Source organism: Tachypleus tridentatus, chromosome 4 (genome assembly GCF_004210375.1).
Source record: "Tachypleus tridentatus isolate NWPU-2018 chromosome 4, ASM421037v1, whole genome shotgun sequence".
NCBI classification, from domain to species: Eukaryota; Metazoa; Arthropoda; class Merostomata; order Xiphosura; family Limulidae; genus Tachypleus; species Tachypleus tridentatus.
In genome coordinates, this window is record NC_134828.1 from 105,865,513 (window position 1) to 105,889,422 (window position 23,910).

Consider the following 23,910-nt stretch of genomic DNA (forward strand, 5'->3'; position numbering starts at 1 on the left):
CCATGTAGATGTATCTCTGGTAGGTGTAGTTTGTAGAAGGGTTATATGTAGATACCTCTCTGGTGATGTAGTCTGGATAAGGAGTCCATGTAGATGTATCTCTGGTAGGTGTAGTTTGTAGAAGGGTTATATGTAGATACCTCTCTGGTGATGTAGTCTGGATAAGGAGTCCATGTAGATGTGTCTCTGGTAGGTGTAGTTTGTAGAAGGGTTATATGTAGATACCTCTCTGGTAGATGTAGTCTGGATAAGAAGTCCATGTAGATACCTCTGGTGATGTAGTCTGGATAAGGAGTCCATGTAGATATATATTCAGTGTGTTTCCTTCTGCTTATTTTATTTTAGAGAATATAACTGTTTATGTTTTGGAAAGTTTAGTTTGATTCTTTGTTTTTAACAGCTGTCATCAATTTCATTTAATAACATGGGTTGTAGATGTGTAGCAGCTATGGATGGTATCAGGGAACTCTCTCATAGTGCTACATCATCTGCAAACTGAGACAGATGTTAGGATCTGTTAATGGCATTTCACTTATGTACATGATAAACCTCCCTTCAGTGAGGGGCACTCACCTCTGGAGTAAAGTACTCTGAGTAAGTGTCCTCCGCTTTTATAATACATTTTCTATTGTTCATATAGTTAGATAGTCAGCGAATAATTCCTCGCGGTGGGTCCATCTGGAACCTGAGACTGTTATGTCATACAATGTCGAACACTTCTCAACAGCGAGAAAACAAATGCGACTGTGCATTCTTTATTAAAACAACAAAACATGTAGCTTCCTTTTAGAGATAAGTATTGTGTATAATTTGTGCGTGTGTGTTTATGTGTATGTCTGAATTGCGTCATTTACTAAAACAGAATTAACAGCCTAAATACCGTACATCGTGACTCAGCTCAGTAATGACACGGGCAGAAACATGTGGGGTCCAAATAAAAGCGACACGTAATGCCTCACGTATGTTACGGTTAAAAATAGAGGTAGTCCATCCCTTGGACACAAACATACACATTCTTATGTTACTATATTTTAAGCCCAGTAACCTTTGTAACGGATGTACTAATGTGTATTTATTCTAATGTTGATGTTTTAGTTAAATATGTATTTCGAAAGTACTGTCTGATCTCTAAATGTATAAAAGATTCTCTAGCTTAAGAATCAATAACTTTATAATGTATGAATCTAAAACACTAGTGATTGCCAGTATTCTTGTCAACTAAAATTTCGAGAATTTCGCCTAATAATTATAAAAAGTAGCCATCGCAAGACGCGGAGAGACAGTTTATATTGTTGCTTTGTTACAGTTAATATACTCTAAACCTCGGAAGCTATAATTGCGATAAACGTTTATTAATTGGAAAACTACAGACATTTGACCAGGAAGGTTTACAGGTTTTTTGAATATAACAAATCATTTAACTTCAGTTAATTAGCTTCGGACGTTGGTATTTCTGCGAGGACATTAGATATTTTCGTCGGGAAAAAAGTAACCAGTGAAGAGGTTAGTTAGCTAGCTTTCTGTCAAGTGTACCTGCGTATCAACATAGAATTAATTCATTCATCGTCGATAAACTATTCAATTCTAGACAAGACAAAAGACTCGGTATCGTTTGTAAATTTGTAAAACTTTTGAGCATAAATCATTATTTATAATAACTAATAGTAACAAACGTTAGTATAAATTGTATTGTTGTTTGGATATTAAGATATATTTGTGTTAAGGTAAGAAATAGAATGTATTAATCAAGGTGGCAAATATCATAAATCTATAAATCTGATACATATCGATATTCAATTAACTTCTAAGTTACATTTTCCGGCTATATGAAATCGTGAAACGCTACATAATAAATGGGAAACTAGTCCTAGATGAATTATAATATGTAACATCTTTATCAGTTGCTTACTAAAACTATATCAATACTAATACCAGTGTAAGGCTTAGTCAGCATAGTTCGTTCCATTTTCTAATCTTGCGCGATCTTTTACAATTACTAGGTATTCAAGTGTTATTTGAACAAGTAGAAATAAAGATTGGTCCGGCATGGCCAAATTAGTTTAGGTGTTAGGTATTCTGAAGATCGCAGGTTCGACCCTCCGTCACTCCAAACATACTATCCTTTCAGCTGTGGAGATGTTATAATGTGACGGTCAATCCCACTATTCGTTGGTAAATGAGTAGCTGAAGATTTGGCGGTTGGTGGTGATGACTAGCTGTCTTCCCTCTAGTCTTACACTGCTAAATTAGGGACGGCTAGCGCAGATAACCCTCGAGTAGCTTTGCAAAATTCAAAACAAACAAACAAAGAAAAATATTATTATTTAATAAGTCCTGAGATTTCATCTTCTATTACTCGATAATAGAAAACACTGGTGATTGTGGTGGTTTTAAAGAAACAGATAATCTTCACTCTACCAGATGAACATTTGTTATATTCCTAAACTAAAAGACACGTAACTCGCTTCTACCGATAAATATTTTGTTCATGATCTGACAACATTCTAATTCAAAGAAACCTGACCACTATCTCACAGCGTGACGTATTACCTAATACTATGATAAACAAGTATTATTCGTGATGTATTAGAAAATAGTTTAAAACAGGCATTCTGCATATCATATTAGAACATAGCATAAAACAGGTATTTGCGTTTCATAAAACAATGTTACGTAAAACGCATATTCTCCGTACCATATTGCAACATAGTTTAAAACAAATTTTTGTGTTTCATATAACAAAGTTTTATGGAATTGGAATTTTGCGTGCCACATGAAAACACTGCAGAATAAGAGTTCTCGTCAAAAATAATTACTTTATGTCCTATAAACTTATTACACTTGATGTTTCGATGAAAAGCGTTCACATTCATAATGTTAGCACATAATTACAATATTTACAATTACCGTAACACATAAAACAGTTCAACATTATTACGGAAATTAGAGTGTGGGTACATTCCTATAACAAAGCAACAGGCGGATATCTGCTGTGTTCACCCAGCCCAAACCGAACCGTTGATTTTAGCGTTGTAACTCTGAAGACTTACCACTGTCCCTAAGGAAGACCAAAAATGGAGTTCTTTTAGAGAAGCTCCCCTCTAGTACAGCGGTAAATCTACGGAATTACAACGCTAAAATCAGAGGTTCGATTCACCTCGGTGGTCTCAGCAGATAGCCCGATGTGGTTTTGCTATAAGAAAACACACACACACACATCTTTTAGAGAAATATTATTGTTTTTATTTCCTTTCCTTGTTCTCTTTTATGTAACTTTCAGAGATTTCTTAGAAGTTTCTTTTTAGTTGAAGTTTTTCAGTTTTGCCGGTATTTTTGTTTGTCAAAGCATTTTTTTTCTTTGTGATTATCACAATGTCACTAATTAGTTGTCTATCTAAGGTTTTGTTTTATGTGAACTAAACCTCAATATATCTTTTTTTTAAGTTATAAAGGTTTGTTAGCTCAAATTCAGAAGTTTCGAGAACATTATACAATTTTTATATAGTGTTTTCTCATTCAAAGCGTAAATTCATAAAGGCCAATTAATCATAGACTGTAATATTCAGTACAACAATGAAAATTGATGCTTTTAATGTTCCTTTTGGTGTGAAGAAACCAAAAATAAAACAACTTGACTTCAAAACAAATGGACGCTGATGCACAGAAATAGTCTTTATTTCTTTAGACAAACAAGATATTACGAAAAGTGTAACTTGTTATTACAATATCTGAAAATAAGGTGATTGAAAAAATGCACACGAAATTACAATCTTCATAAAAGTAACTAAACATTTAAATATTTTAAAAGTAAATAACCTTATAAATATATTAGTGTTATTATATTCATGGTTGAATGACAGCATTGACTTCCAGAGAAAGTGGTTAAGGCGCTCGACTGGTAATCTGAGGATCTCGGGTTCGAATCCCCATCACACCAAACATGCACGCCCTTTCAGCCGTGTAGGCGTTATAATGTGACAGTTACTCCCACCATTCGTTGGTAAAAGAGTAGCCCAAGAGTTGGCGGTGGGTGGTGATGACTAGCTGCCTTCCTTCTAGTCTTACAATGCTAAATTAGGGACGGCTAGCACAGATAGCCCTCGAGTAGCTTTGTGCGAAGTTCCAAAAACAAACAAACAATAATGGAAAATTCTTTTTAATTATGTTAATTCTAACGGAAAGTTATTTTCAACTCTCTTACCTTTAATGGAAAGTTTTGTCAACTCTGTTAATTCAAATGGAATGTTCTTTCCAAATTATGCTTACAGAAAGTAATATGTGGCTTAAGACTGACTCAGCGTGGTCAGATAGTCAAAGTGCTCGATTCATAATCCGAGGGTCGCGGGTTCGAATCTCCTTCACACGAAACATGCTCGCCCTTTCAGTCGTGGGGGTGTTATAATGTGGCTATCAATCTCACTATTCGTTGGTAAAAGAGTAACCCAAGGGTTGGCGGTGGGTAGTGATGACTAGTCACCTTCCCTCTAGTCTTTCACTGCTAAATTAGGGACTGCTAGTGCAGATAGCCCTCGAGTAACTTTGCGTGAAATTGATAAAAACAAAGAAAAACAAAGTTACACTACTAAATTAGAGATGGTCAAACCAAATAGCTCTCGTGTAGCTTTGCGCGAAATTCGAAAAGCAACAAACAAGCAATGCTCAAGACGTTATATGAGAGGGTTATGTTAAAGTGGATTCAGCGAAGGTTAGTTCTGTGGCACAGCTCTGGATTTAGGGTCTGCCGAGCAAGATTCAAACGTGTACAAAACTACTAGGTGCTCTTGACATTTAATTTGCAGATGAGTTGTAAAGTGTCAAGCATTTTCCATGGCAAACTGTGGATCTAAGATTCGTGGTTCACGCTTTATTACCGCCATAAAGGAGTCCCTCTTTGAAACCGAAAGTTGGTTATAAGAGTAACAGTTAAATCCTCTTATTCGACCAGTTAGAACTAGGAACGGCTAGCAAGATTCATCAAGCAAGCGTTATAAGAATAACAGTTAATCACAGAGGTTTGAGAATGCTGCTGTCAAGCTGTCTTCCCTTTGGTCAATAGTTTAAAATTAAGGATGGCGGAAGATAACATTCGTAACATCGCCATAAATACAAAATACAAATTTTAAAGTGAAAATATTCGTTTTTGTTAGAAAATAATAAGTAGTACGTTCATAAAAATCTGAAATACCTAAAACTCTGAAATATCTTGTATATTCCCAGGAAATACTTCTATGAAAGTGTTTAAGATATTAAAAATCATGCACATTAAACAGAAAAAAGCATCACAGAAGAAAACTAACTACATGGACACTTTACTTTCTGAAGATCGTTTCCAAGACGACCATGTTATTGAGTTTCTTAGGTGATGATTTCTGTAAAACAATGTGGACAAGAACTGTCGTAAAATATTAAAACATTAAAGTTCACTATTGATTAATCGAAAGTCAAATATAAATTTTGTAAGAGCTTTTTTTTATCACTCGTAACACCAGATTTTGTAGTAAGGTAATAAACAATAATTAAGCAACGCCATGAAATGTTCATCACACCAAATTTTGTAGTAAGGTAATAAACAATAATTAAGCAACGCCATGAAATGTTCATCACACCAGATTATGTAGTAAGGTAATAAACAATAATTAAGCAATGCTTGAAATGTTCATCACACCAGATTATGTAGTAAGGTCATAAACAATAATTAAGCAACGCCTGAAATGTTCATCACACCAGATTATGTAGTAAGGTAATAAACAATAATTAAGCAACGCCATGAAATGTTCATCACACCAGATTATGTAGTAAGGTAATAAACAATAATTAAGCAATGCTTGAAATGTTCATCACACCAGATTATGTAGTAAGGTAATAAACAATAATTAAGCAACGCTATGAAATGTTCATCACACCAGATATTGTGTTAAAGTAATAAACAATAATTAAGCAACGCTCTGAAATGTTCATCACACCAGATTTTGTAGTAAGGTAATAAACAAAATTTAAGCATTTTATAATAGAAAACAAAACTACTACATCCAAAATGGTGAAAATTCGTTTCGCAGTTTCTTTTACATTCAATATACTTGATGTATATTTTCATTTCTGAGAAATATTTCTTTCTGCAGCTTATACGTTAACACCCATCTCGGGTTCGCATCCCCGTCACACCAAACATGCTCCCCCTTTCAGCTATGGGAGCGTTATAGTGTGACGATCAATCCCACTATTCGTTAGTAAAAGAATAGCCCAAGAGTTCGCAGTGGGTGGTGATGGCTAGCTGCTTTCCCAGTAGTCTTACACTGCTAAATTAGGGACGGTTAGCGCAGATAGCCCTCGAGTAGCTTTGCGCGAAATTCGAAAACAAACACTTAACACCCATTGCTTTAAAGTAAAAAATAATATTTTGGAAGAAAGCATTAGAAAACTTGATTTATTAAAAGGGATTAGGCCTTAATTTTCCAGTATGTACACGTACGAGATCCAGTACACCAAGTTGAACACAAAGAAAGATAATGGAAAGGATATTCGACACACTTTGTCAACCCTCTTGGCGTATTGCAAGTTTCTCACCCCAGCAGAAGACACACGTTTTATGCTCGTGTCGCCTACGTCTTCTATCTTCTCTTCTTCTTTGCTAGTCACTTGTTTATTTCTCTAAAAAAAAAAAACATACATATGGGAAGTTATTCCTATTCCAAATATCTCTGAGAAACATTCATATCAGTTGTGTAATAGTTGTTTTACTCTATAAAAATGTTATGCTATGACTTAGCATGTATTCACAGTTGTATATTTAATGTTAAATTTAATGGAAAGTTCTTTTCAATCGTGATTAATCAATTAGAATGTTAATAAATTTTAAATGTTAACGAAAACAAATTAAAAACGACACTAGAACGTTTGAAGATCATATTTCAATGGAGTATATGAAATACTCACAGGCAACAGGTTTTGAAGATCATATTTCAATGGAGTATACGAAATACTCACAGGCAACAGGTTTTTGAAGATCATATTTCAATGGAGTATATGAAATACTCACAGGCAACAGGTTTTTGAAGATCATATTTCAATGGAGTATATGAAATACTCACAGGCAACAGGGTTTTGAAGATCATATTTCAATGGAGTATATGGTGTATTCACAAGCAACAGGTTTTTCTGACCTAACTTATTCCCATATCTCAGAAAGTTTGATAATAATTGGTGATTTTTGTTCGCACAAAATGAACGTGTTCATTTTATCCTACCAGTTACACAGTAAAGCTAGTTAAATATTGCGGTTTCGAGCTGTCTCTGCTATAGATCAAGTGCGAAATCTAACTAAGAAACCACTTTCGTTAATAAAGAATACAAGCAAATGTTTTAACAAAACGTTTGTCATATATCAGAGGTAATCTCCAAGATCACATCATCACAGAGCTTGCCCTGATTTTAACATCAATGATTTTAACAAAATAAATTTGTTGAAGTTGAGTCCTGACTCAGAACGAGCGTGACACCAACAGTGACTCTAACTAGGTAAAACAGATTCAACCAGACAACTGTTAACAGTTTCTTACTTATCTAACTGTCCTTACAAAACGGCCTGGCATAACTTAGTGATTAGGTGACTTGATTCTCAATCTGAGGTCGCGGGTTCGAATATCAGCGCTGAACATGTTCATCTTTTCAGCTGTGGGTCATTGTAGTGTGATAGTGAAACACTATTCGTTGGTTGTAGCGCAAGAATTAGTTAACGGTGAGTGTTATTGGCTAGCTGCCTATCGCTTCGAAATTAGAAACGGCTGGCGCAGATAGACCTCGAATATCTCAGCGCTAAATTCACAAGAAAAACCAAGCTTCTATTTCTAACGAAACGGTTAAAAGCAAACTTTGCTTGTTTCTCAAAATCTCTCCTCTTGTATTTCCATAACTGTAAATCAATCAACTATTTTTATGTAGCATCTTTACTATACACTTCATGTCATAATCCAGTAACATGTTTCACAAAAGTCCTTTGGTTAACAGTTGGACTAGATATAGGACTAGATATGACAAATGGTCTGTGTAAGTAAATCTGAGGTGAAAATAAAATTTTCTTAACTTTTATTTTATCCAACAGATATAATGAGCAGTGTGCATGTGTTTATGAGTCATATGATATGTCAGACGAAGTTTAATAGATACATTAAAATTTCGTCTTGGAAGAAACCTATATATCTAATTACAATTAGTAACCCTACATATCTAATTACAATTAGTAAACCTATATATCTAATTACAATTAGTAAATCTATATACATAACTACAACTAGAAAACCTATATATCTAATTACAATTAGTAAACCTGTATATATCTAATTACAACTAGTAAACCTATATATATAATTACAATAAGTAAGCCTATATGTCTAATTACAACTAGTAAACCTGTATATCTAATTACAATTAGTAAATCTATATATCTAATTACAATTAGTAACCCTACATATCTAATCACAATTAGTAAACCTACATATCTAATTACAATTAGTAAACCTATATATCTAATTACAATTAGTAAATCTATATATCTAATTACAATTAGTAACCCTACATATCTAATCACAATTAGTAAACCTACATATCTAATTACAATTAGTATACTTATATATCTAATTACAATTAGTAAATCTATATATCTAATTACAATTAGTAAACCTATATATATAATTACAATTAGTAAAACCATATATATAATTACAACTAGTAAACCTATATATCTAATTACAATTAGTAAAACCAATTAATATAATACAATTAGTAAAACCATATATATATCTATTAGTACATATCTAATTAGTATATCTAATACAATTAGTATATATCTAATTACAATTAGTAAAACCATTATATATAATTACAATCAGTAAACCTGTATATAATTACAATTAGTATTACAACTAATAAAACCTATATCTTTAACTATAACTAGTAAACCCATATATTAATTACAATTAGTAAACATATATATCTAATTACAATTAGTAACCCTACATATCTAATTATAATTAGTAAACCTATATATCTAATTACAATTAGTTAATCTATATATCTAATTACAATTAGTAAACCTACATATCTAATTACAATTAGTAAACCTATATATCTAATTACAATTAGTAAATCTATATACATAACTACAACTAGAAAACCTATATATCTAATTACAATTAGTAAACCTGTATATATCTAATTACAACTAGTAAACCTATATATATAATTACAATAAGTAAGCCTATATATCTAATTACAACTAGTAAACCTGTATATCTAATTATAATTAGTAAAACCCTATATATAATTACAATCAGTAAACCTGTATATATCTAATTACAACTAATAAACCTATATCTTTAACTACAACTAGTAAACCCATATATTAATTACAATTAGTAAACATATATATCTAATTACAATTAGTAAACCTATATGTCTAATTACAATAAGTAAACGTATATATCTAATTACAATTAGTAAAATGTAAACAAATATTAAGACGAAATATTTATTCTATTTTTTACTAACCATACAACTTTATTCTGTGAAATGACAGTTCGAGGATTTTCTCTTATGTGGAAACTTTTCTAAACGATACATCCTCATTCTGCCTAAATAGTAAAACCTTCTAACCACTGTCTTCCATGACATCCTCAGCCTGCCTAAAGAGTAAAACTTTCTAACCACTGTCTTCCATTACATCCTCATTCTGCCTAAATAGTAAAACCTTCTAACCACTGTCTTCCATGATATCCTCATCCTGCCTAAATAGTAAAACCTTCTAACCACTGTCTTCCATGATATCCTCATCCTGCCTAAATAGTAAAACCTTCTAACCACTGTCTTCCATGATATCCTCATTCTGCCTAAATAGTAAAACCTTCTAACCACTGTCTTCCATGATATCCTCAGCCTGCCTAAATAGTAAAACCTTCTAACCACTGTCTTCCATGACATCCTCAGCCTGCCTAAATAGTAAAACCTTCTAACCACTGTCTTCCATTACATCCTCAGCCTGCCTAAATAGTAAAACCTTCTAACCACTGTCTTCCATGATATCCTCAGCCTGCCTTAATAGTAAAACCTTCTAACCACTGTCTTCCATGACATCCTCAGCCTGCCTAAATAGTAAAACCTTCTAACCACTGTCTTCCATTACATCCTCAGCCTGCCTAAATAGTAAAACCTTCTAACCACTGTCTTCCATTTCATCCTCATTCTACCTGAATGGTAAAATATTGTAATCACCATGATGTTCCTCAGCCTTCTTACGAGTACATTAGTGCCACAAGCATATACTGCTAAACTGTATCAAAATAACTGGAATGTAATAACATAATATTTCAAATACTATTCTAAAGGTAACTATGGAAACTCATAGCTGGCATTTTTGTTTGTATAGTCGCCTTTTTTTCCATAATAAAAGCTTTTTGTTGTAAGGGAAGGATGCGATTTTTTAAGGTTTTCTATGTGAAGCTCGTATCTTTATATTCACTTTACCTTTCAAATTCATTAAAAATTATGTACATATATACTTCTGACTAAACAGATTCGGTTCCTCACATACACTGAAAAATCTGAAACTCTTCAGGTGCTCTGCTTTCATCTTACTCCGGGACAGGTAGTTCACCAGGGTAAACTCTAGAAGTGCACCGAACACCATTACAGAGCATGCTCCAATCCAAACATCGATAGCTTTGACATAAGAAACTGGTGGAAGTTGGGTCCTGACTCCAGAAGCTACTGTGGTCAAGGTCAGAAGGGTCGTGACGCCGAGAGTGACCCTAGCTGGAACAGCATCCACATTCAACCAGAAAGAAACCCAGGAAATAGTAACGATTAGAAAAGTCGGTAAGTAAGTCTGAACCATATGGTAACCATTCTGCCTCTTCAGAACAAAAGTCACATTCAAATAGCTGAACACCCCTGAAAAGAGAAAAAAATAAAACTAACCTCATCACGTTGAAAGTAATAGAACAATGTTTAATCTACTTTTAGCTTTAGTAATTATTAGAACAATCTCTGAAGCACTATATTTATCAGGAAACACCTCGACATGTCTGTTGATGTTAAAAATATCAAGCTACTGATGCCTTTACTTTATAGAAACAATAACAAGTAACACTGGTTCTTAAATAGCCTTGTAGTCAGTTTAAAAATGCATCTATTTTATTAAAGCTTATTAGTAAACACGATTACAGCCCGGCATGGCCAGATAGGTGGTTAAGGCACTCGACTCATAATCCGAGAGTCGTGGGTTCGAATCGGTGTCACACCAAACATGCTCGCCTTTTCAGCCGCGGGAGCGTTATAATGTTACAGTCAATCCCACTATTCGTTGGTAAAAGAGTAGCCCAAGAGTTGGCGGTGGGTAGTGATGACTAGTTGCCTTTCCTCTAGTCTTACACTGCTAAATTAGGGACGGCTAGCGCAGATAGCCCTCGAGTAGCTTTGTGCGAAATTCAAAAACAACAAAGAAAAACAATAAACATGATTAAATGTAACGAAAACTAGAGATATTAAGAAGTGTAGCGTTTCTGGTAACATGACATGCATAACCGACTGCGAGTGCAACATCCTTTCTCACAATGTAGTCAACAGTAACCATCAGAATAATAACAACACAACAAACAATCAATAGAAACCACACAGTACACACGTGACCGATGGCAAATCTTGTACGTTACATTTTTTTATATAACAAACATTCACTACAACCCTACAATTTAGGAATAATCGTTCAGGAGACATTGCACAAGTGTACAGTCAACCGAACAAAAGGGCATACTTTTACCTTTACACTTTAAAAATCACTGTTCACTCATTATTGTTCATACCAACTGTTTTTACATATTTTTGAAGCTACACCTCGATTGACGAAGATCGCCACCATCCATTTGCAGCGTGAGAACAGTTTGTTTGTTTTTGTATTTCGCGCAAAGCTACGCGGGAGTTACTGCCCTAGCCGTTCCTAATTTAACAATGTAAGACTAGAGGGAAGGCAACTGGTCATCACCACCACCAACTCTTGGGCTGCTCTTTTACCAATGAATAGCGGGATTGACCGTAAATTATAACGCCCCCACAGCTGAAAGACCGAGCATGTTTGGTATGACGGGGATTCGAATCTGCGACCCTCGGATTATGGGTCGAGCGCCCTAACCACCTGGCCATGCCGGGCCACGTGAGAACAATTTCATAAAAACATCCATTGCGTTGCATAAGGCTTCTCATTTTACTCTACTTTGTTTGAGTTATTTCTTGGCCAGAAAGCATAAACTAATGGTTTCCTGTTTCCCTGTGTTGAAATAATATATAATTTATTTCTTACTGTAATTCTTTAATATATTTAGACTCTGCTACGTGAGGCTATTATATTGTGTAATGTGTGTTTCTGTGAACATTTTTATGGTTGGTTAAGTCTCTTATCTCCTTTCTTTGATTTGACTCATTTGAATGCACGAGCTCACTAATACGCTTGCACACTTTCACATTGCCTTTGTAATACACCATTATCATTTTGTTTACGATCCAACGAATCGAAGTTAGCACGTGTGATACCCCTTCCTGCAATTCATTGCAAGGATACATTCCTTCAACTTTCAAAGGTATGGAATAATCTTCCAAATACTTTATGTACTTTGTGATGCTTTAAATCTTAGGGGTCCTACATCAATTTTACCTATTCCCAAAACACGCACCATCGATCTAACAAGCAGTGTTGTGTTCCGTATTGTACACATTACAATCATTGTAGATTATAGATTATTCAATTGTCCCTGCTAGTTGCATATAAAACACTTTTTTTTTTCTCGGCCATATTTTATTTAGGAAATATCAGAGACGATCCCTAGCTTTGCAAGTGTTTTACAGTGTATATATAAAACCTACACTTTCCCTTACAGTATAAACATAAGGGATTTTTCTAACATTAAATGTGAAACATTAGTCCCTTGTTCCTGGTCGCACCAAACATGCTCGCCCTTTCAGCCGTGGGGGCGTTATAATGTTACGGTCAATCCCACTATTCGTTGGTAAAAGAGTAGCCCAAGAGTTAGCTGTTGGTGGTGATTACTAGCTGCCTTCCCTCTAGTCTTACACTGCTAAATTAGGAACGGCTGGCACAGATAGCCCTCGAGTAGCTTTGTGCGAAATTCAAAAAACAAACAAGCTTCGCAGTAATAACTATAATATTTTGATAACACTTTAAACTTCATTGGTTTACTTTAGAGAATCTTATTCTATTGTTTGTAACCCTCTTTTAGCCTTCTAAATAAGGTCATGTTTTTCCATTTGCCCTTTACCTCATAGTGCTCTTTACTGATTACAAGAATCTATCTCCTTGCTAACAAGGAAACAAAGAAGGGGGTGCATAATATCCCTTTCAGAATGCACGTGACATCAAATGAGAAGAATGCACGTGACTTCAAACGAGAAGAATGCACGTGACTTCAAACGAGAACATACATCTGTGTTTACACCGTGAGTATGAGTGATTTAAAAGACGCTTTTGATTTATAAGGGACACTCAACTCTTTACTAAAACCTATATTCGTAGCAATACATTACGGTAACCCTTTTTTCGGTCTGACTGTTAATTGTTAAGTACAAAAATACACAATGAGTTATTTGTGCAAACACCGAAATTTGCCGCTGTGCCACTGGAGGGCTTTTTTCTCTTTCAGAAATATGTTTATAATCACATTTTAAGCAAAGGTTATTTCTATCAGGTATATATAAGAGGTGGAAGAGAAAGGTTTGGGAGAGAAAGAAAGAATGTTGTTGAGCCCTAAGACAAAAAAAAATATATAAATATACTATTGCTGTTATAAAAGTTTGAAGTGTGTATTGTAGTTAGATTAGTTACAATTGGAAACGTTTGTAGTTTATTACTGCGGATAAAGCTAAGCCTAAACTTGAAGCAATTTAAACTGATTACTAGATCGTTAAGTATGCTTTCATGACAACGTTGGATTGTTTTCTGGAAAAACCTATCATAAGAAAAGTCCCTCTTCAGACACGGCTACATAAAGTTATTGTTTTAAAATGTTTTCTGTGTGTTTTACAACATTTTGAGCCTGTGGCTCTGCAAAGTTGGCGGACCTTGTCGCTCTGACACATCAAATATCTAAACTCGGTGAGGTGTCAGAGTAAGTCAGAAGTATCAAGATATCCAGTTAATGAGTTCTGGAATATAAAATTAATGTACTATTCCTACTAAAAGAAAACCTTCTTCAGGTTCTAAATTAAAAGTCTTTAGCACAATTTAGGTTGTGCAAGAATTGTGAAGTCGCGACAGTTTTTTTATGTCCTCCTATTGGTCTTTATGTCCGTGATATACCACTAGTTACAAGAAGCCGTACGACTGGGGCACAGTTTCTGGATAGCCCTGGTGTCACAAATGACATCGAATTCCTTTGTTTTACAAAATAATTAATTATAAGGTATAGTCCTTTCTGTGAAATTCTTAATTTCGGATCTGATTATCCTACTGTAAAGTATTTGCTTCAAAATGGGCCTTCCCATAAGTGACCAGTTAGTGGTGGCATCGCATTACTTACGTAACACCAAACGATGTAAAAATGTAGTTCAGGTACATAACGGGTGTGGTCACCACTTGCTTAACTTACTTGCATATTTAAAACTCTTTTAATATAAGTTATCGGCTATCTGTATAGCATTTTGGTTTTATTAATAAGCGAGAACAAAAAGTTGGTTGAAGTGAGGAGTTTTGTTGATGAAAAAATCCTATAATTATGCATATTTCACGCAAAATATACATAAAAATATTCCATATAATAAGACGTCTGAAAGTATCATAATAGCTTTAATATTATAACCCACTTTAGATAAAATTTCTTTATAAACCTTTCTGTTTCTACACTAAAGTGTTTCGCTAGAGATTTTGAAAATATGATGACTATCGAAACATAATTTTCGTTACGCATATTTTGAGTATCAGGTCCTCTTTTGCATACTGATTGTACATTAATGCCCTTTAAGGCTTAGTACATGTAATTATATGAGTAGTGTATCTAAGTATTTTTCTGTATTATACTCACTGGAGCAAAGTCACTCGCACAAAACGTATCATTTATTTCTTTGTCTTCGCGTGAACGTGTAGACGTTGTGCGTAATTCATCTCCTATGAGGAATGGCAAAAGGGCAAATAGTTGCCAAACTCGTAGGCACAAGAAAAATATATAAAGTAAAGGTTTTCCGAATATCTCTGGGGCGTGTCCAAAAGTCCTTGAACGTTTTGTATTACTTAGGGATTGGAAAGCCGGAAAATATTCGCCACGGACAAATAAACATTCATCTAGATAAGAATCAGTATATCATACGAAGTCAACAGCTCTTAGTGTGTGTTTGAATTGCGTAATACCATAATGAAGCAGTGTTATGTATTCACGTTGTTATTGAAAGCATAACATGAATATTTAAAACTATATCGTTTTTCTTAGAAAACACACAATCAACTAAAGTCACGAGAGTTTTCAAGCAAGCCACTTGTAGCAGGTCTCGTGATACCCACTGATTAGCTTATATAAATAACAATAATAAATTAATGCCTGCACTCGCATTACGCTGTTTATCTTATTCCATAGCGTGTATTAAATATTCATAACAAGTATATTATGATAAAGTAGGAATTTGCTCGAACGCGGTTCAATAATTAAAAGCTATCTTTCTATGTTCAATAATTCTGGGATTGGTATAAGTATGTTAGAACATTTGGGGCTTCTGACCTGAGCGTTTAGCACACGTGTGCATAAGTTGCCCGTTCAGTTTCAAGATTCTAAATCCAAGTTTTTATGAAATAATAACATAACTTATCGAGGATATCTTTATAAGATTATTTTTAATTAGATCGAAATACTAGCATAGAGATATCTTTATATAGGTTTATAAATAAATACTAGCATAGAGATATTTTTATATAGGTTCATAAATAAATATAAACATAGAGATATCTCTATGTAGGTTTATAAACAAATATAAACAACCATATAAAATGTTCAATAACTTCAGTGTTTTAACTATCTGCAGTATCGTGGAGAACCATTAAAGTTGGAAGCCCTTCCTTAATGTTCTTTATTAAAGTAACACGTACTTACGCTTTGAGTACTTCTTTCCATATTAAAGTAACGCGTACTTCCGTTTTGAGTACTTCTTCCCCTATTAAAGTAACACGTACTTCCGGTTTGAGTTCTCTCTCTAGATGGTGCCCCCCGCTAGTACAGCGGTAAATCTCCGGAGTTATAACGCTAAAATCAGGGGTTCGATTCCCCTCGGTGGGCTCAGCAGATAGCCCGATATGGCTTTGCTATAAAAAAAAAAACACTATCTATACAACTAAATTAAAGGCACTTCCGATTTGAGTGCTGGTTCCTCTACCAAAATAACACGTACTTCCGGTTGGAGTGCTTGTTCTCCCTACTAATGTAAAACACACTTTGGGTTTGAATGTTTGTTCAACCATTAAAGTAACTTGTGCTTCCGCTTTAAGAACTTGTATTTTTAAGAAAAATCCGTACTTTAAAATACTTTTCGAGTGCTTGTGCTATGGAATGACAGTGTAGTGTAAGAGGCAAGCCTGAAATTTTAAGATTCATAAACGGAAGTAAATACTAAACCAGTTCATTCATTCTAGACCCGGCATGGCCAGGGGGTTTAAGGCGTTCGAATCTCCGTCGCACTAAACGTGCTCGCCCTTTCTTGGTAAAAGAGTAGCCCAAGAGTTGGCGGTGGATGGTGATGACTAGCTGCCTTCCCTCTAGTCTTACACTGCTAAATTATGAATAGCCCTCGTGTAGCTTTCCGCGAAATTCATAAACAAAACAAACAATCATTCATTCTAGGACTTTTTGTTAATTACTGATAATGTGTGCATTAGACAAATAAACAATGAGCAAGTTTAACTTCATGCTGATATTTACCTTTTGCTAGTCTGACGACAGATACAGGGAAGTTACAGAAAGATTACACTGAACTAATTTGAACGTGGAGTAAAAGTTGTTTATTGAGTGTTTCTCGCCAACTTTACCTTGGTAGTAATTTCTGTTTAAACCATTGGACTCCAAACTCAGTAAGGGTTCAGGGCCAAAACACACAGAAGGATGTGCTTAGAAAAAAAAATATTTCTCTCTCACATGTGAGAGTTATGGTTGAAAGCCTAGTTTAAGAAGAAACTGACAACTAAGTATATACACACACATACATATGTAAATAAGATAACAAGTGAGTTAAAACCAGAACGGTAATAGGAGTCTGAGAAGAGACTTCCAGCATATAATACACAAATGACTAGCAGCTAAGTCGTTGTTTCATATTGATTTAACTGTAAAGTTTAGCACAATCATTGGGTAGAGATCTATGAATCCAATACCATTAATTAAGCTTCACTTGACAATGTTTTTTATGAGCCTTGAAAATATGTGTACCCTAGGCATTGATACTAACACTATAAAACCTTTAAAAGATATTTTACACGGTGTTTCTAAGATGGGACAAAGTTAGTTATGTGTTTCAAAAGCCTTGAAAACAATGAATTATTTCAGTGATTCCCCAGTGAGGTCCCGGCATGGCCAGGTGGTTAAAGCAAAGGTACTCGACACGTAATCTGATGGTCGCAGGTTCGAGTCTCCATCACACCAAACATGCTCGCCTTTTCAACCGTGGGTGTGTTATAATGTGACGGTTAATTCCACTATTTGTTAGTAAACGAGTAGCCCAAGAGTTGGCGGTGAGTGGTGTTGACTAGCTGCCTCCCCTCTAGTCTTACGCTGTTAAATTAGGGATGACTAGCGCAGATGGCCCTGAAGTAGCTTTGTGCGAAATTCAAAACAAAATTAATCCCCAGTAAGTGTATGGACTTATACTCCCCTCCAGTGAAATAGCGGTATGTCTGCGGACTTACAACTCTAGAAACCGAGTTTTGATACTCGTGGTAGACAGAGCATGGATAGTCCAATGCTACTTTGTTATAAAACACAAACAGCCTTTGGGCGAGAGAGTCGATAGACGACGAGAAGGAGTCGTGGAATCTACCAGAAAAGTCGTCATCCATCGATTTTCTCAAAGGCTTCAATACTTCTAAAACTGTTAAACACCACAATAAATGTTCTCTTGAACACTTGTAGCACCTCTTTTTGTAAGGTTATACTTACATTAAGATTCAAATAGCGAAAATGCTTTATCGACTGAGGTTGTCGATATATAAAACTAGAAGTACAAACTTGAAAATATTGAAATCGGACATGGTTATGACCGGTACTTCCGCACGTGTGTGTCCAAGTTTACTGTGGACACCTGTCCACTTCTTCCAATATCAAAGACTTACCTACATCATTATAGTTTTCAAAAACAGGTCCTTCTGGATCTACAGACACAACTTCGAACTCTGAAATTTCTAGGTTAGGGTCAAGTAATACAGCATTATCCATCCAAGTTAAAGTCATGCTTTCAACACTCTGGGAATCTAACAACAAAGGATAGTTAAATTAACGTGTGTTTTTTTTATCTGATATAAAAAACGTAATAAAAACTAATAATGAAATAACATTAAAAACAATAATTTTATCCCCAAGTCTTTCGTCTCGTTACAGAAAATCTTACCTGTACCAGATATTCATGAATATATTTACAATAAACAGATAAATAAAACAAGTGCTTTAACCAAAAAAATAAAATATTTGAGGCTCTACGAATTTCGAAAATCTAATTACAAATACTGGCATGTTACAACTGAACACAGTATTACTACGCAATAGATAAACAGTATGTCGTTTTATTCTCTGAGCTGATAATTACTTCAAAAAATCGTTTGTTTTTTCTTTAATACCACGTGTATTTTGATTCTAAGAATACTTCAAATCCATGTTTCGTCTAATAGCAACACACTATTTTGAAAAGAGCAGTCGTTGATTTCGAAAAAGGTCGCGCTTAACCTACTGAAACGAAAGACAAAACTATCGCTCGAAAGCAAGAAAGACTTTGTTGAATACCAAACGCTTGCTTAATTTTTATTAACGTTAAACGCAATGCTTGTAGTTTTAGTTTGGTTTGTTTTAAATTTCGCGCAAAGCTACACGAGGGCTATCTGCGCTAGCCGTCCCTAGTTTAGCAGTGTAAGACTAGAAGGAAGGCAGCTAGTCATCACCACCCACGGCCAACTCTTGGGTTACTCTTTTACCAACGAATAGTGGGATTGACCGTTACATTATAACCCCCCCACGGCTGAAAGGGCAAGCATGTTTGGCGCGACGGGGATTCGAACCCGCGACCCTCGAATTACGAGTCGAGTGCCGTAACCACCTGGTCATCCCGAGCCCGCTTGTAGTTTTAAAGCCAGAAGCATACATTTCAAAGGAGAAAGTTACTAGGTATTAATTGTTTGAAATTACTATCACCATTATAAAACTACTTTTGCTTCTTTGACATTCCACAACAAGTATATACGTTCAGTTGTTTCCGTTTCGTCGATTTATAAGCCCCCCGCTAGTAAAATGGTATATCTACAGATTTACAACGGTGGACTCAGCAGATAGCCTGCAGTGGCTTTGCTATAAGAAAACATACTCTCGATTTGTAAGGTTCACCCTATACCTTTTTTCTAAATCGAAAAAGCCCAATGTCTTTTTTTTTTTTCCTGCGTTCAGTATGGCCAGTGGTTAGGGCGCTCGACTGTAACCTGAGGATCAAGGGTCTGAATTCTCGTCCTACTAAACATTCTCGCCCCTTCCTCCGTGGAAGCATTTTAATATTATGACAAATCCCACTATTCGTTGATAAAATAGTAGCCCAAGAGTTAGCGGTGAGTGGTAATAACTAGCTGCCTTCCTTTTATCTTATACTGCTAAATCAGGGAAAGCTAGCGCAGATAGCCCTAGTGCAGCTTTGCACAAAATTCAAAACAAAGAAACAAACCGCCTATGTGTGTGCGTTTCCACACGACCTAAAGAGCAAGAGAGTGATTTACTTTTGTAAATATCTCATAAAGACATAAATTAGGGTAGCTTTGAAAAAAAAAAAAGAGAAATCCTTGTAATTATAGCTGAAATTTTAGTTAAATTGTCTAAACGTTTTCAGAAAAGAAACACAAAAATCCCAATAGGAAATTAATTGTTTTATTCTGAAGATTCATGAAACCGTATCAAGTGAAAGTCGTTTGATTAGATAATTATATTTTTCCTGATAAAGATGTTAACTTTTTATGTATTTCCAAGTTTTATCACGTTGATGTTGTATTTTATTGTCATGAATGATTTACATTATTGGTATTTAATTAAAATCTCAGTTTTATTCACTAAAAGACTGGCTGAAAGAAACAATACAAAAGTATTACTTCATTAATTCAGAGTAAACATAGATAATTGACAAGATAGATTTACGCATTCTTAAAATCATGTAAAAATGATTTGCTAAAAAAAATATCTGTAAATAAAGCGCAGAATGTAATTGATTGTTTGTCTGGAATTAAGCACAAAGCTACGCAATGTGCTATCTGTGCTTTGCTCACCAGGGGTATCGAAACCCAGTTTCTAGCGGTGTGAGTCCGCAGACATGCAGCTGTGCCACCGGGGAGCTGCAGAATTTTTAAAATCATTAATTTTCTAACTAAGCCTGACAAGTTAGGCTTAAATCAAACATATATTAATATCTTTTGACTTATACACTCACTTTATTAAACTCAATTTGAGGGTAAACATTTGATGTTTTGTTTGCTTTGTTAAATTTTGTAAAAGGTTCATCGAGAGCTATCTGCCTAATTTAGAAGTAATAAAAAGATGGAAGGAGGTTATTCAAAATACTATCGACTCCAACTCTTAAAACATCTAATCGAATAGTAGGATTTCCCATCACTTTATAATTACCCCGAGACTGAAATGGCAATCGTATTTGGTGATTGAACTGGAATCCGTAATTTGCGAGTCGATCACTCCAATACTGAGCCATCCAAGGCCAAATTTGATGTTACTGCAAAACATGAGAAGTGCACCTAGTGGCACAGCGGTGTGCTTCCGGATTTACAACGCTAAAACAGTTTCGATACTGTGGTGGTCAGAGGATAGACAGCCCATTATGTAGTTTTGTGCTAAATTATAAAAACGTACATACACGCAACTCATATAACCAACTGTCTAGTAGTTCTTAAATGTCTTAAACTTAGGTCTATTTCAAGGATAAATTAATACAGCCAGATTTTAACTTCAGTCATTTATGAACACACGCAACATTAATGAAAATCGCTTTTGCGTTACACAACAATGAATAACTAAATTACTTTCAAAATAATCAGGTCACAACGTAAACACGTGTATAATTAAGATTCATGTTAACTTTCGCTCCTATTAAGGTATCTTACAAAATGATAAAATTGTTTGCACTTACACGAGCCAAAAATCACATGGCAACGCTGAGTGTCCAGTGGATAATGACGAAATGACATATGGCAAGACAGACGAAGAGTAAGTCTGTGAAAGAAAAAAACAAACAAAAGCAAATGGAAATATATTCTCAGTAATTCTCCATAATAACTAAGTTTCGATTCTAATCATCTTATATTGAACTTATCGTTACTGAAAAATAAATAGATTATTCAATGCTTTGTGTGACTAGAATTGGCCAAGTGGATAACACACTCGACTCGCAATCTGAGGGTCGCGGGCTCGAATACCCGTCACACCAAACATGCTCGTTTCATCAACCGTGGAAGCGTTATAATGTGACAGTCAGTCCTACATTTCATTGGTAAAAGAGTAATCCAAGAGTTGGCGGTAGATGGTAAAGACCAGCTGCCCTCCCTCTAGTCTTAAACTGCTAAAATAGGGATGGCTATCTGCGCGAATTTCAAAACAAACCAAATCGACTATAATTTTTATTTTTCGCTCAAATAAGATTTTCTCAGTACAATGGCGTCTTATTTTAACTATATAGCTTATGTTCACGTTGTAGTCATAATTTTGTATTATAATATCTCATTAATCACCTGAAAATATATTATTGATTGTGAACCGTATTTAGTCTGGTCTTTCCTCAAAATGGTCAATTTTCTAGGCGAGGTAATTCGAATTTCTTTTTTAACTTTTAGGCGCCTTGCAAAGAAAATGAAGTGTTGTTATAGCGTATTCCATTTCTTCAAACACGAAAGCTAAAAACATCATCTGATATTTAAAACACGACCATCTCATGCGATACTGAGCTGATGTGCCAAAGGCATTGGATGAACCTCTTAAATCCATGTATTACATTTCTCAAATTTCATATTTTAAACAATTTTTAAATAGTTTATCACAATTTTCCTACTCTGTTATACTAGTTTTTGTGCAAATAATTGTAAATTATCTTAGAGTTTACAATACTGATGTTTAAGTAATGATAATAAATGCAAAACTAAAACATATAGTGTCATATTTTTTCTACTAATTTTCATATAGATGTTTCCAACTGAATAATTCAGGACTTACAACTGTGCAATGTGTTCTTGATGGAATTTATAGTATAAACAAATGGATGGATCTCTTAATAAAAACACGAATAATTTACATATTTATGCATAGATTTTGCCTTAACACATTTACCGCGAATGTATTAACATTAAAGAAAAAATACTGAATTGGCATCAGCCAATTTTTGAATCTTTGTTTAAAAGACGATATATAAAAAAATGTCTAGCTTTAACATAAATGTTTCTCATTTTATGTTGTTCTTTAAGGAGTTTTGATCATTTTTAGTATACCTGACTTAATGCACTCTTGTGTCATTATAACGTAAAAATTCCTGGCTCCACATAACTTTGTGTTATTACTTAAAACATAACTGATGAATAAGCAAAACTCTTGTTACGAATATATCCCAACTTCAAAGAAATCTTTGTATATTGAGCAGGTAGCAAGGTTAATGGAGGCCAATATTATTTATTAAGTCGTTAACAATTATATACATATATATACTGATATAGAAGCGACAAGTGATAATTCTAATAATGATATAACGAAGTAAGTTATAAATTCAACAATAAGCCTTACACACGAATTGCATTAGGTATTTGGTTCACCAGGACTAATCCAAAATAGCACTGCTGATATTTCAATACAACAAATGAGATGGTATATATATATTTAAGTGGTTTCAAACCTTATATTCAAGTATGTGACAAATACTTTAGAAGAAGTCGAATACTCACAAAGTGATACTTTAGATAGTTTCCCATCATTTATATATTGACTCTTTCATTAATTAAAGTCAACCACATTTAAATGAATAAAAAATTGTTTTACTTCTAAAAGGGAAGTATACAAAATCGCTTATGCTTCAAGTCTAACCCACTTCAAAACTTGTGTATGTGTCGCCAAAAGAAATATAGAATAATAATTAAAAGGATTAATTATTCAATAATGCTTGTCAGCATTCATCGGTGTTACGAGGCCCGGTATGGCCAGGTGGGTTAAGGCGTTCGACCTGTAATACGAGGGTCGTGGGTTCGAATCTCCGTCGCACCAAACATGCTCGCTCTTTCAGCCGTGGGGACATTATAATGTGACGGTCAATCTCACTATTCATTGGTAAAAGAGTAGCCCAAGAGTTGGCGGTAGGTGGTAATGACTAGCTGCCTTCCCTCTAGTCTTACAATGCAAAATTAGGGACGGATAGCGCAGATAGCCTTCGAGTAGCTTTGCGCGAAATTCATAGAAAACAAACAAAGCAAACAAACGGTTTTAAGATATAATAATTAGTCATTTAAAAGGAAAGGCGGACAGTGAAATGTTGTACCAATTAGATATTTCCTTCTAACTTTCCCAATAAAATTAAGCCTAATGATTTCTTTTTTCGCTCTCCACGTGTTGACACGTGAATCCTGTTTAACATGACACGTGAATAGTCTACAAAATG

The 23,910-nt window shown here is 34.6% G+C and overlaps 1 protein-coding gene across 1 annotated transcript in view; it reads right to left on the reverse strand.

Moving 5' to 3' along the window:
* Nucleotides 1–5,701: 5,701 nt before the first annotated feature.
* The window catches only part of LOC143249839 (glycine receptor subunit alpha-2-like), a 45,189-nt gene continuing 26,980 nt past the window's right edge, over nt 5,702–23,910 (reverse strand). Inside the window, exons 5-8 of the mRNA XM_076500384.1 lie at nt 21,409–21,491; nt 18,359–18,496; nt 10,583–10,941; nt 5,702–6,648 (exon numbers count right to left, since the gene is read on the reverse strand). Of these exons, the coding sequence (XP_076356499.1) occupies nt 6,445–6,648; nt 10,583–10,941; nt 18,359–18,496; nt 21,409–21,491 (784 nt within the window). The 3' untranslated portion in view covers nt 5,702–6,444. The remainder of the gene's footprint in view (nt 6,649–10,582; nt 10,942–18,358; nt 18,497–21,408; nt 21,492–23,910) is intronic.